Here is a 12,881-nt window from a genome sequence, read left to right on the forward strand (position 1 = left end):
AGGTAATGCTTAGGTTTATGGTTTCTTTGCCTATGATGGTTGGAAGTGATCAGTCACGTTTGGATATGATTACTTTGCCTTTGTGGCATCTAAGTAGTAAGGTGGGGGAGTTTGTTTATATGAATTTGAGGGGCACCTGGGTGACTCAGTTGGTTAAGCGTCCAACTCTTTCATTTCAGCTCAGGTCACGATCTCATGGTTTGTGAGCCTGAGCCCCGTGTCAGGTTTGTGCTGGCTGAGTGGAGCCTCCTTGGGATTGTCTCTCTCACTGTCTCTGACACTCCCCTGCTTACTTTTTCTCTCTCTCAAAATAAATAAATAAAAATTAAAAAAATATTAATTTGAAATCAAAGAGGGTACGTCCCTGAATGCATTGCAAAGATTTTCTCCTTTTATTTTTATTTATGACTTCTTTTTTGGTATTTAGAAATGTTAAATGTTTGCCTGTTTATAAATCCAGCTTATTTTAAAATTTCCCTCATCATTTATATGTGGCATAGGACTTCATCTGACATTTTTACCATTTTGTCCTTTTGTCATAATAAAGTTTGGCAAATTTAAAAATATTTTTTAAAAGTTCCTGCCTGTTCTGAGACTAAAAACAGTCTCATAACTATGTTATGGCTTCAGTTTTATACATTTTTGTATATACTACCACTTGTTATTTATTTCTATTTAAATAATGGTTAAGGGTTTCATTTTATTTTTTTGCAACAGTGTATCTGTTGTCCTAAGATTTGTCATGTCTTATCTTCTCCCTTAGTATGGTGTGTTCTTATATGTAAATGTTTATTTTACAAAGATAACATGTTTACTCCAGCATAGAAAATATTGATTATCACAGTAACAAATTTTGGCCATGATCCTTGGCATGATTATTATTAGCTTTCTAATATATAAATTTAAAGATTCTTTTTCTGGGTGATTCAGTGGCTCAGTTGGTTAAGCATCTGACTGTTGGTTTCGGCTCAGGTCATGATCTCACAGTTTGGATTTGAGCCCTACATCAGGGTCTGCACTGACAGTACTGACCCTGCTTGGGATTCTCTGTCACCCTCTGCCCTCTCCTCTCTCCCTCTCTCTATAAATAAATAAATAAATAAATATCTTAAAAAATTATATGCTTGTGTATGAAAGTACAATATACAACATATATTTTTTCAAAAAGCTATGTCTTTCACTTAATGTCTAATCAATCTATATTAGTTTTAATATATATTTGCAGAATATTCTATTATAGGTATATAGCTTTTTTTAGCTCTTACAAACACTGCAGTGAATATTTTTATGAAAATATTGATTTTTCATGTTTATTTATGTACCTTGAGAGAGAGAAAGAGAGAGCAGGGGAGGGGCAGAGAGAAAGGGAGACACAGAATCCCAAGCGGGCTCCACACTGTCAGCACAGAGCCCAACGCGGGGCTCAAACCCACCAACCTGAGCTGAAACTGAGTCACACACTTAACCAGCTGAGCCACCCAGGCACCCCTTTTATAAAAATATTCTTGCACAATTGATTATATCTAGAATAATTCTTTTTTTTTTTTTGAGAGAGAGGGAGACAGAGAGAGAGAGAGAGAGAGGGAGAGAATCTTAACTAGGCTCCATGGCCAGTGTGGATCCTGGTGCAGGGCTTGATCACGCAATTGTGAGATCATGACCTGAGGAGAAATCAAAAGTTGTACGCCTAACTGACTGAGCCACCCAGGTGCCCGTACAATAAATTCTTAGATGTGAAATTAGTGAGTTAAAGGATCTGTACATTTCTTAGCCTCTGATGCATATTGCTAATTTGCTTTGCAAAAATATTGTACCATTTAGTACCACTCTGAGCATCATCTTTTAGAATGCCTATTTCTAAAAGGCCTATTCTTTTTATTTCACAGAAAAGTATTTTTAAACACAAAAAATCATTCCTAATCTAATATGTCAGAAATTATATCTTAATTTAACATATTTTTCTTTGATTAACCTGATATTGAAAATTTCTTCAGATGTTTTCTCTCTCAAAAATAATAAACTTAAAAAAAAAGGGGTGCATGAATGGTTCAGTTGGTTGAGTCAGTTGAGCGTCCAACTTAGGTTCAGGTCATGATCTCACGGTTCTTAGATTTGAGCCTTGTGTCGAGCTCTGTTCTGACAGCTCTGAGCCTGAAGCCTGCTTTGGATTCTGTGTCTCCTCTCTCTCTGTCCCTCCCCTGCTTGCACTCTGTCTCTCTTTCTAAAATAATAAACATTAAAAAAATTTAAAAAACAATCTCTTCAGATGTTTTTAGTTATTTCTATATCTTCTTAAAAATGTCCTGTTCATATGCATTGCATTTGTACTTTAATAGCTTTATAATATTTTATTATGTATTATTTATTCAAAATATGCACACTAACCTTTAATCTGAATGTTAATCTCTAGTCTGATATATATGTTGCAGTTTTTTTTCTTTTTTAGTTTTATGTGTCTCTGATTTTGCTTTTCTTTTCCATGACATTACAGAAGTTTAAAATTTTTTTGTGTAAATATATTGAATTTTAACTTTATCATTTATGTCTTCCTTATTCGAAAGAATATATAATGATTTGTTTATATTTGATTTTGGTATTTCTGTAGTTACTTTTTAAATATACATCTCACAAACATATAAAAGTTTATTTTAATAAAGAGTGTGAAGTTGGATTTTATCTTTATTTTTTAAAACTACACATCACTTCCAGTAACATTATTATGTTAGTCTTTTAATTTATTTAGTTCAGATTGCCATAATAAAATGCCATAGACTGGTACCTTCCACGACAGACATGTATTTTCTCACGGCTCTAGGGGCTGGAAGTGTGAGCATGCTTCTGGTTGGGTTCTGGTGAGAACTCTCTTGCTGATTTGCAGATGGCTTTGTTCTCATCCTCACATGGCTTTTCCTCAGGGTGCATTCTACCGTAGCCTACTCCTTTTATGAGGACACTGATCCCATCAGATCAATACCCTTCCTCGTTTAACCTTAATGATCTAAGTTTTATCTCCAGATACAGCTACACTGTGGGTTATGGCCTTAACATATGAATTGTGTGGGGACATCATCGTTCTTTAATATCCTTCTTTTCCCAACATATTTTGGAGGCGACTTTTATCATGTAATAATACATTTTATAGGGGCGTCTGGGTGGCTTAGTCAGTCAAGCATTCAACTCTTGATTGCAGCTCAGGTCATGTTCTCAGGGTTCGGGAGATGGAATCCTGAGTTGGGCTCCGTGCTGACAGCAGGGAGCCTGCTTGGGATTGTCTCTCCCTCTCTCTCTGCCCCTTCCCCTCTCATGCTCTTCCCCTGCACCCCCCGCCATGTCAAAATAAATAAATGAACTTAAAAAAATAATATATTTTGTAAGTACTAAGCTCTGTTGCTAGTCTCTATGATTTCCACTCCCCTTTTTTCTCTCTGTCTTCAACCAATACAACATTATTTTGATTATTATATTTGATATAGTATGGTATAATTTCTGATAGGACATGTACATTCTCTAAAATCCTCTTTTTAGTACATGCTGTTTATGTTCTTTTTTTTTAATTTTTTTAATGTTTTATTTATTTCTAGGAGAGAGAGAGAGAGAGACAGCATGAGCAGGGGAGGGTCAGAGAGAGAGGGAGTCACAGACTGAAACAGGCTCCAGGCTCTGAGCTGGCTGTCAGCACAGAGCCCGACGCGGGGCTCAAACCCACGAACCGCAAGATCATGACCCAAGCGAAAGTCGGACGCTTAACCGACTAAGCCACCCAGGCGCCCTCATGCTATTTATGTTCTTATTCTTCCAGGTTATTTTGAGAATCACTTTGTCACATCCCTCTTACCACTTATAATATTCCCTCCTGCAACAGATGAACTATAATGTTACTATACAGTGAATCTGTAAATTAAAATGGAGTTAATTTTATTTCAGTATCTGGTATTTTTCACCAGGAATATTTATGTTTTTCTTAATTATTTGCTTTCATGGTGTTTTGGAAAAGTATTTTATATGCTTTCCATCTAAGTCCTGTTCTTGGTGTTTTATGGCTTTGTCAGGTAATATTTTGAGGAACGTTTTATGCCCCCAATCACATTTATTAGCTAACATTAATGTATTCTATGGAGAGGAGTCCTTGATTTTGGTTGTTTATTTTAGATCTGTTCATGTCAATGATCTTACCAATTTGGTTATTTTCCTGGGAAAAGCTTTTTCTTGTAGGAAACTTAGATTCCTTGCAAGCAATTTCTTTTTTGTAAAGCAGTGGTTCTTAACTTTTTCCCTGTGACTGATACATTTAAGAACAGATCTATATCCCTCAGCAGGGAACTGTATTTGGTATCAGTGAAAGAGGACACTTTCCAAGCAGATTGATTGAAATGTGAATCTCTGGGGAACATTAGTCTTCATGGAGCCTTTCTTTGTGGATCTACCGTACATTCTTTTGAGTTAAAGAACAAATAACAAAATACCTTTTTTCTTTCCAGTAGTTCAGCATCAATCTGGAGAGGCAGAAAGTAGATTCATGGGTGCTTTGGGCTGGGGGTAGCTGGGAGGATAATTTAAGTGACATGGATCTTCTTTTTGAGGTGAAAAAATGTTCTAAAATTGACAGTGGTTATATTTGCACATGTCTGTGAATATACAAAAACTAAAAACCGTTAATTATATATTTCAGGTGGAGAGTTGTGTGGTATGGGAAACAGATCTCAACAAGACTATTAAAACATAACTCCGTGCCACATACATTTACAATCATTTCATTTATTGTGAGACAGAGTAGTTGACGTTACAGGTGTTAATTCTGTTTATAGTATTAGATTACCCAGCAAAGCGAACCAAAATAAGAACAACCCAGACAGCAAAACAAATCACAAAAAGAAACACTGTATCTGACTGATCATGTTACTTGTTCATCAAAAATCTATGTATCTTTCTCACTTTCTATGTCACATCTAACACAGCTCTTTCCTTATTGAATTATTAGTCAGTGCATAAATTGGAAACATTTTGAAAGATATGATATTTCAGGTATTAATATGTGTAGTATTCTCAGTGCTGATTTCAAAATATGGTAGAGCTCTTACACGATTCATTTCACTTGGAATTCAAATTTAGCAATATATTGGAAAAATAATATGCTAATACAAAGGAGAGTTTGTATCAGGAATGATTCTGTATCAGATCTGCTACTATAGTTGTTAATAATATAAATAGATCATCTGATAATACTGAAAAGGTATTTAAGATTCAAAATTATAGAACAATGTAATTAATAATGTATGGCAAAAACCTCATGTTTTATGGATATTAAATATTGGACATTTTAGTTTGTTATGTGTTGGGTGGACAAGAGTGTGTACTGTGGTAGTGTTTTTTTTTTGTTTGTTTTTGTTTTGTGTTTTTTAGTTTGTTTATTCATTTTGAGAGAGAGAAGGAGGGAGAGAGAGAGAGAATGCAGGGGAGGGCCAGAGAGAGAAGGAGATAGAGAATCCCAACCAGGCTCCGTGCCGTAAGCCCAGAGCCTGATTTTAAAAAAAATGTAGTAAGGAGGAAGCAAACAAGCTGAAGATGAACGTTGCTTTCTTGGAAATCCCTGATTACCTGAACACAGAAATGTAATTCATAGATTAAACAGATAAAATTGTATCATTTGGCCACCAAGAAGACAAAGTCAAATATGTATCCCCAAATATGGAGGAAGTAAAGAGATGGAAGATATGAAAGGAAAGTTAAGAAACATGATGGATAGCTGATACTAATTTTTGATTTTATCTAATTGAGATTTAGAAAGAAAGGATAGGCACAAAGGAGAGGACTTTAGTAATTAAATAATAAAAGAAGGAAATTTCCCTGCAGTGAAGACTAGAGTCCCATAGTTGAAAGGCTGCATTGAGTATCAAGCAGGGTAAATGATTGGAGACAATTCTTTCATATCAGAAATGCTGTATTTTAGTTTGAGGACAAACCAAAGGCCTTTTCAAACATATGAGGACTCAGAGTTTATGCTTTACCTATCCTATTTTATTGGTATTGTACAAAAAATGAAAAATCCAAAATACAAGGAGGGATAGGATTAAAATAAAATGTGTGCAAAAAATGAGTAAAACTCATTGATAAATCTAGCTATTTGATTGTTTGTAAAGTTTAATGCTATAAAGAATCCGTATGGAAGGGGAGAGACTTAATGTTTAATAAATTTTTTATGAAAACTCCAGATTATTTCATATAAACAGTGGGAAGAAAGTATATAACCTTATTAATAACCACTTTAAGACACTTAAAAAGAACTAGGATCCAGTGAAAAACATGAAATAAAAAAGAAGAAATCATTGTAAATAGAAAACTTAACATGGAATAGGTTCATGGGGCACCTGGGTGGTTAGTTGGTTAAGCGTCCAACTTCAGCTCAGGTCATGGTCTCATGGTTCGTGAGTTCGAGCCCCGCATTGGGCTCTGTGCTGACAGCTCAGTCTGGAGCCTGGTTCGTATTCTGTGTTGCCCTCTTTCTCTCTCTACCCCTTGCCTGCTCCACTCTGTTTCTCTCTCTCTCTCTCTCTTTCTCTCAAAGAAAAGATGGAATGTATTCAAATATGACAGTAATCACAGGAAATGTCAAAGAATTAGGAAGTGTTATAGTCTGGTTACTGAGATATACTCATATATTATGATGACCTAAAAAGAATGAAATAAGAGCAGCAGAAATGCCAATATTCTCGAAGGCAAACAGGATTGAATTTGAAGACCATTAAATGGGGGAAGAAAGGAGTATTTTGTATTATTCTAGTTTTAACCCACCAAAAAGACCATAGCCTTTTTATAGAGCACAAGCAAGCATCAATATGTATAGAACAAAAACTATTAGTAATAAGGAGAGAAATTGATGAACTGTACATTGTGGGAGAATTCAACATGCCTCTTTCAGGAATTGAGAGATAGGAAGAGGAAGTAACCAAATTGTAATTAAGAGAATTTGGATATCAAAATTACTGAACTTTCACATAGTGACATATATACATCTTTGAATGGTGCCCATAGAACCTATCTTCCATGTCATTTCAGTTTTCAGTTTTACTGATAAGAGATTATGTATGGACTTCATTTGTAACTTTTATTTTCCTCTGTATTTAGGCTTATTTTCTCTTTGTATTCCTTGTATTGTTGTTTAGTTTCAGGTTTTCCTTTTTAATCAGGCTTACCTAAGATTTGTCTGTTTTATTGATGTTTTTAATGAGCTTTTGTTTTCACAGATCAGATCTATCATGCCTTCTCTGTTATTTCTGCTTTTAATTTGATCAATTTTGATCTCTCCTGTACTTATGATTCATTTTGACTTTTTGAGTTAGCTTTGTAGGTTGAATGCTTAGTAACTTTTTAATCTTTTGTGTTTTCTGCTTGCATATAAAAATATAAATTTTATTTTGGAATTGCTTTAGCCACATTGTATAGGCTTTGATATCAAGTATTACATTGTTGTTCATTTAAAAATAATATGCAATGTCAATTTTGATTTCTGTTTTGAGTGAAGAATTATTTAGAAGTATGTTTTTAAATTTCCAACTGTTAAAAATAAAGATCATGGCTTATTGGAATCTCTACTCAGCTCTTCCCTGGCTCAATCTGGTGTTACCTTGAGCCAGGAAAGGGTTAGACACTTTCTAGACTACTTCACCAGGGGAAGCATCAAACAATTAAATAAACTAAAATTTTAGTCTTATTTTTAATAATTACAATGTTTTTCCTCATTGTCTTTTATTTCCTTTAGTCTTACTGCTCTGATCCAAACCTCGTGTTAGATTTGAAGAACCTCATTGTGCTTTTTGCTGACACACTTCAGGTTTGTGACTGCTGTTTACATAAAGTTTTCTAGATTAGTATTCATCCGATGTAAACCTTTTTATCATCTATCTAAGCTTGAATAAATGCCTTTTAGTTTCAGTTATGTTTCTTCTTTCCTAAACTAGATCTTTTGATCTTTTTATAATAGTAACCTTGACCAATTTATATCCTCATCAATATTTCCAATCCCCATTTTTTGCTTAGAGCAAGTCAATTAATTGAATCGGCTTCCATGTCATTCCAGTTTTCAGTTTCATTGATAAGAGATTATGTAGGGAATTCATTTGCAGCTTTTATTTTCACTACCTTAGTTTTTTAAAATGTCCTTAATTCAGATACAGTGCCTGAGTGACTTGGGAGTTTCTTTCTTTTTTTTTTTTTTTTTTAGTTTATTTATTTATTTTTGAAGACAGAAACAGTATGAGTGGGGAGGGGCAGAGAGAGAGGGAGGCACAGAATCCCAAGCAGGCTTCACACTGTCAACACAGAGCCTGATGCAGAGCTCAAACTCATGAACCATGAGATCATGACCTGAGCTGAAACCAAGAGTTGGACGCTTAACTGACTGAGCCACCCAGGCGCCCCGATTTTGGAGTTAACTACCATCTTGAGTGACAGTTGTTGATTTGAAGCACGTTCATTATCCAATAGCATTAGAAGTGGGTGATCTATCAAATTTCTCTCCCTACTCCTGAAGTTTGCTAAAGGTATAGGAGTAGTTTCAGGGAGAACTTAGCTGACATTGTACCAGTATATATTGATTTTAATTTTCATCTTTTTAATTTTTTTCTGACTGGCTTAAATATTTTGGTATGTATCTTTTAATTCTTGAGATAATGTCCCTAGACATTAAATGGGAAGGAAACAGGCTGCTGTCTTGTTTTCATTTAAATCTTTGACCAGAGAATAATATCTTTCAGTGGCTGATTTCTTTCATGTTGCTAAAAAAAAATCACCTTATAAAATGAAGCTGTTTTCTTATTTTGTTTCAGGTGTATGGTTTTCCTGTGAATCAGCTGTTTGACATGCTGTTAGAAATCAGAGATCAATATAGTGAAACTCTGCTGAAGAAGTGGGCAGGTATTTTCAGGTGAGAAATTATGTGTAGTCATGTGTGTGTGCGTGCGTGTGCTAGTGTATGTACACACGTGTTTATACATAAGACTTCTCGATACACTAAGCAACGAGTATGTGTGGCTTATTTTATCATAGCTGTGATCCAGGTTATGATTCAGAATTCAAGCAAATTGAAGAGATGTCCCAAATAAAGTTCCCAAGATACCTGGTCTCAGTGTATTATGTCTAGTGTGTAGAGAGCCCCTGAACCCCATATTGGCTTCCCCCCTCCCCTTGAATACCATCCAAATCATCTTGAGTCTTCTTAATTTATTTTTTGGTTTTCCCTTTGAGAAATTTTCTTTCTCTTTGAGGTTTTTCTCATGCCTACTATATAGCTCACTTGTATGGTGGTAGCTATTGAACCCCTTTGAATAATTTAGGCTTTTTTGGAACCCTTTTTGATGACTTATTCAGGTGGTTCCTCAAATTCTTCCTTCTCTGCATAAAGAGATGAGGTGTGTTACAATCCAGTGTTTGAAACATGTTATTTAAATAGTTACTGCATCATGAATACACCTTGCATTCACAAATATCTCCTTGGACTATTTTCTTGGCACACAACTCACATCAGATCACTTGAATTTCTTCTTGTTTTGAACTTTTATTCCCTTATTTAATGTGCTCTTCCAGCTTATTGCAATACTCTGTTCCCAGATATGCTTACCCTGTTTTTAAATGTTTCTAGCTTTAAGAAATTACATTTTCCCTTTAATCTTACTAATGGTACAATTGTATTTAGGGGAGGATTATGTCTCTATGAACCTTGAAAATTAATAACGTGTGATATATCCATGGTATTAAGTGTCTGATCTGATCCCTTTAGTAAATTTGGTTTTGATTTTTGTAGTTTGGTTTCTGCTTTTAGAGAACTTCCAGTCTAGTTAAGGAATCAGTTCCTCTGGATGAAGTTCGTCCTTAATACAGAATAGTAGATGAGGTAAATGAACATAATTTGGATTTAGAAGAAGAAGAAGTTACTTTTGTTTATCTGCCAGTTTTGAACGTTAGACTAGAAGATCTAATACAGGATTAAATACCATAATCAAGTGTATTTGTTTTAAAAAAAAAGAAGAACAAACGAAACCTCTTTCCTTTTTCCAGAGCACACACACCCTTTTGTTGTTTACTACCCACTTGCTCTATAGCTTCTACACGTTGCTGTAAAATTTTGTCTCATCTGTAAATCTCAGATACTGTGAGATCATGTTCATAATGGTGTTCCCTCTGTTTCAGAGTATAGTTTTCTTTCTGTCTTCCGTCAAGGGTATTTTTACCTGAAAGACACTGTTTCATTGTAGAAAGAATAGAATAGGGACAAGAAAACATTCCTTTTGGTGGTTTATGTATACAACTGTTTGAGTTTACCTGAAAATGACGTGTTATTACTACAGTGATTAAGCAGCCCACCTTCCTTCATTTTCTTTCTAGAAGCATACTTGATTCTGACAACTACAGTCCTATACCAGTGACAAGTGAAGACATGTATAAAAAGGTGGTAGGACAGTTCCCGTTCCAAGACCTAGAGCTGGAAAAGGTAAGGAGAACTACAAAATAACATTTGCTGTTTGACCTGGCATACTCTCAGAGTTTTCATTTTATCCGTTTCATTGAAGGCATTACCTCCGATTCAGTGCATCAGAGCTCTAGAAATACCTTCAGAGAATGATACTGTTTGAAAATCAGTAGATGAATTCGGGGTCCAGTCACCTCTGAAGTGTTAAGGGTATTGCTGGACATGTTCCAATCTGGTTTACACTTTGCAATACTTACTGTTATCACACTCTTAGGATGTTTTCTCCCCCACACATACAATAAAAAGTACCCTGTGATATATAATATGTATTTCTATTGGTATATAATTCAACAGTGCATTGAGTCATATATATATTGCCATAATAATGACACCAAAATAGTTCCATCAGCCCCGAGTCCCCTCATGCCGCTCCTTTTTATTATTTTATTAGAAAAAAATGTTTTTTAATGTTTATTTTTAGAGAGAGAGAGAGACTGAACACCAGCAGGGGAGGTGGAGAGAGAGAGAGGGAGACACAGAATCTGAAGCAGGCTCCAGACTCTGAGCTGTGACCACAGAGCCCAACACAGGGCTCAGAATCACAGATTGCGAGATCATGACCTGAGCTGAAGTCAGATGCTTAACCAACTGAGCCACCTAGGTGTCTCATGCTGCTCCTTAAATCAGTTCCTCCCAACCCTAACCACTAGCCTTGGCAACCAATTGGATTGCTGTCCATCTACTTTTGCCTTTTCCAGATTGCCATATAGATGGAATCATGCAGTAGGTAACCTTTGAGTCTGGCTTCTTTCCTTTAGCATGATGCTTTTGAGATGCGTCTAAGTTAGTATATGTAGCAATAATCCATTGCTTTTTATTGCTGAGTATTTACCACAGGTTTTTTTTTTTTTAAGCCCTTCATGTGTTGAAAGACATTTGAATTGTTTTTTAGTTAAATTTATATCTTACTCTTTTTCATGTCAGGAAACTTTTGGAAACACTTTCTTAAATTTGAGGTTGTTAAGTAGACAGTTTGCAATGTGGAAGAAAATTCCTTTTGCATTTTAATTAATTTATGTGTAGCTTCAACATATGTTAGCTTGTGACTTACTTTCATTAATTCTTGCATTTACAGCAACCATTTCCAAAAAAATTTCCTTTCTCTGAATTTGTGCCAAAAGTTTACAACCAAATTAAGGAATTTATCTATGCCTGCCTGAAGTTTTCGGAAGATCTTCACCTTAGGTATGGTATGAAACAGTGGAAATGTTGCAGATACTGAGATTGTGACTCCTATGTGCATAAATATTCTGAAAACCTTTTCAGCTGGTTATGAAAGTCTTAATGTTAGCCCTTCACAGCACGGTACTGCTATATTTATAAAGTCATGGTAAAAGGAAAAGTTGGAAACTTGTGAATGATTTGTTTTTGTTTATATTACTTAGCTTATTTTCTATTTTCATTATAAATTTGCATTTCAGTACTTTTTATTAGTAAGAAGTCACTAGAAAGTAGCATATTAATTGATGAAATTTTAAGGCCGCTAGGGGAGTAGCAAGTAAAATCCTTTGGAATTATCCTTCCTTCCAAGTATCGTCTGGACTTGTTAAAGATATCCATATCTCTTTTAAATTATTTGGCTAACATATTCTGAACCTGTTTATGCAGCAGATATATCCTGTTTACTGAGACTGCAGAAGTAAAAGATACAGTTCTTTGCCCGCAGATATTGTCGGTATCTGCTGAGGATGTTAGGCATGAAAATATACCATGGCGAGTGTTGAAATATGTTTAGTTTATTTGCAAAACACCTGGAAGACTACTTAATTCATCTTAAAGAATTTGAGGGAGAATAATCGTCATGATTGGCTTTCTAAAAGAGCCTCCTCCCCTCAGTGAATGATACCACCATTCGCCCAAACCAGAAATCTAAGAATCATTTCAACTCCTTGTTTTCTATTAAAAACTATTTTACCTAAAAACAGGGTTTCAAGCATTGGTCTAATTTTCGTAAACACTTTACAAATATATTAAAAATGTCTATAAAATTCAAAATAGTACTAAATCTATGAGGTACTAGAAAGTATAATCCATTTTTCAGAGGAAGAAAGTGAGGCAGAGAGAGGTTACGTAGCTTTATCAAGGTCACACAAGATTAAGTGGTTAAGCCATGGTCAAATCTGATCAGCATCAGCTTCAACAAAACAATTATTGCCATGTTTACAATTCTTACCCTTTGGCCTCACTGTGTTAGTATTTTACATGCATAATCTCAGATAATTGTCACAGTGTTTCTTGCAGATAAATGGAAGGCAGTGCCCATTTGTAAATGAGCCTCTGGAAAACTAATTGGTGACAAAATTATATTGATTGTTGTTTGTTTGTTTTCAGCTCTTTTTTCCTTAAAGCTCTCTCTTCC

The 12,881-nt window shown here is 35.0% G+C and overlaps 1 protein-coding gene across 2 annotated transcripts in view; it reads left to right on the forward strand.

Moving 5' to 3' along the window:
• The window catches only part of EXOC6B (exocyst complex component 6B), a 594,589-nt gene that overhangs the window by 308,575 nt on the left and 273,133 nt on the right, over nt 1-12,881 (forward strand). For both annotated transcript variants that reach the window (XM_077766295.1, XM_077766296.1), the window contains exons 12-15: nt 7,757-7,828; nt 8,823-8,920; nt 10,378-10,483; nt 11,598-11,707. In XM_077766295.1, coding sequence (XP_077622421.1) covers nt 7,757-7,828; nt 8,823-8,920; nt 10,378-10,483; nt 11,598-11,707 — 386 coding nt within the window. The remainder of the gene's footprint in view (nt 1-7,756; nt 7,829-8,822; nt 8,921-10,377; nt 10,484-11,597; nt 11,708-12,881) is intronic.

The sequence above is a fragment of the Crocuta crocuta genome, unplaced genomic scaffold, assembly GCF_008692635.1.
Source record: "Crocuta crocuta isolate KB4526 unplaced genomic scaffold, BGI_CrCroc_1.0 scaffold113, whole genome shotgun sequence".
Lineage (NCBI taxonomy): Eukaryota > Metazoa > Chordata > Mammalia > Carnivora > Hyaenidae > Crocuta > Crocuta crocuta.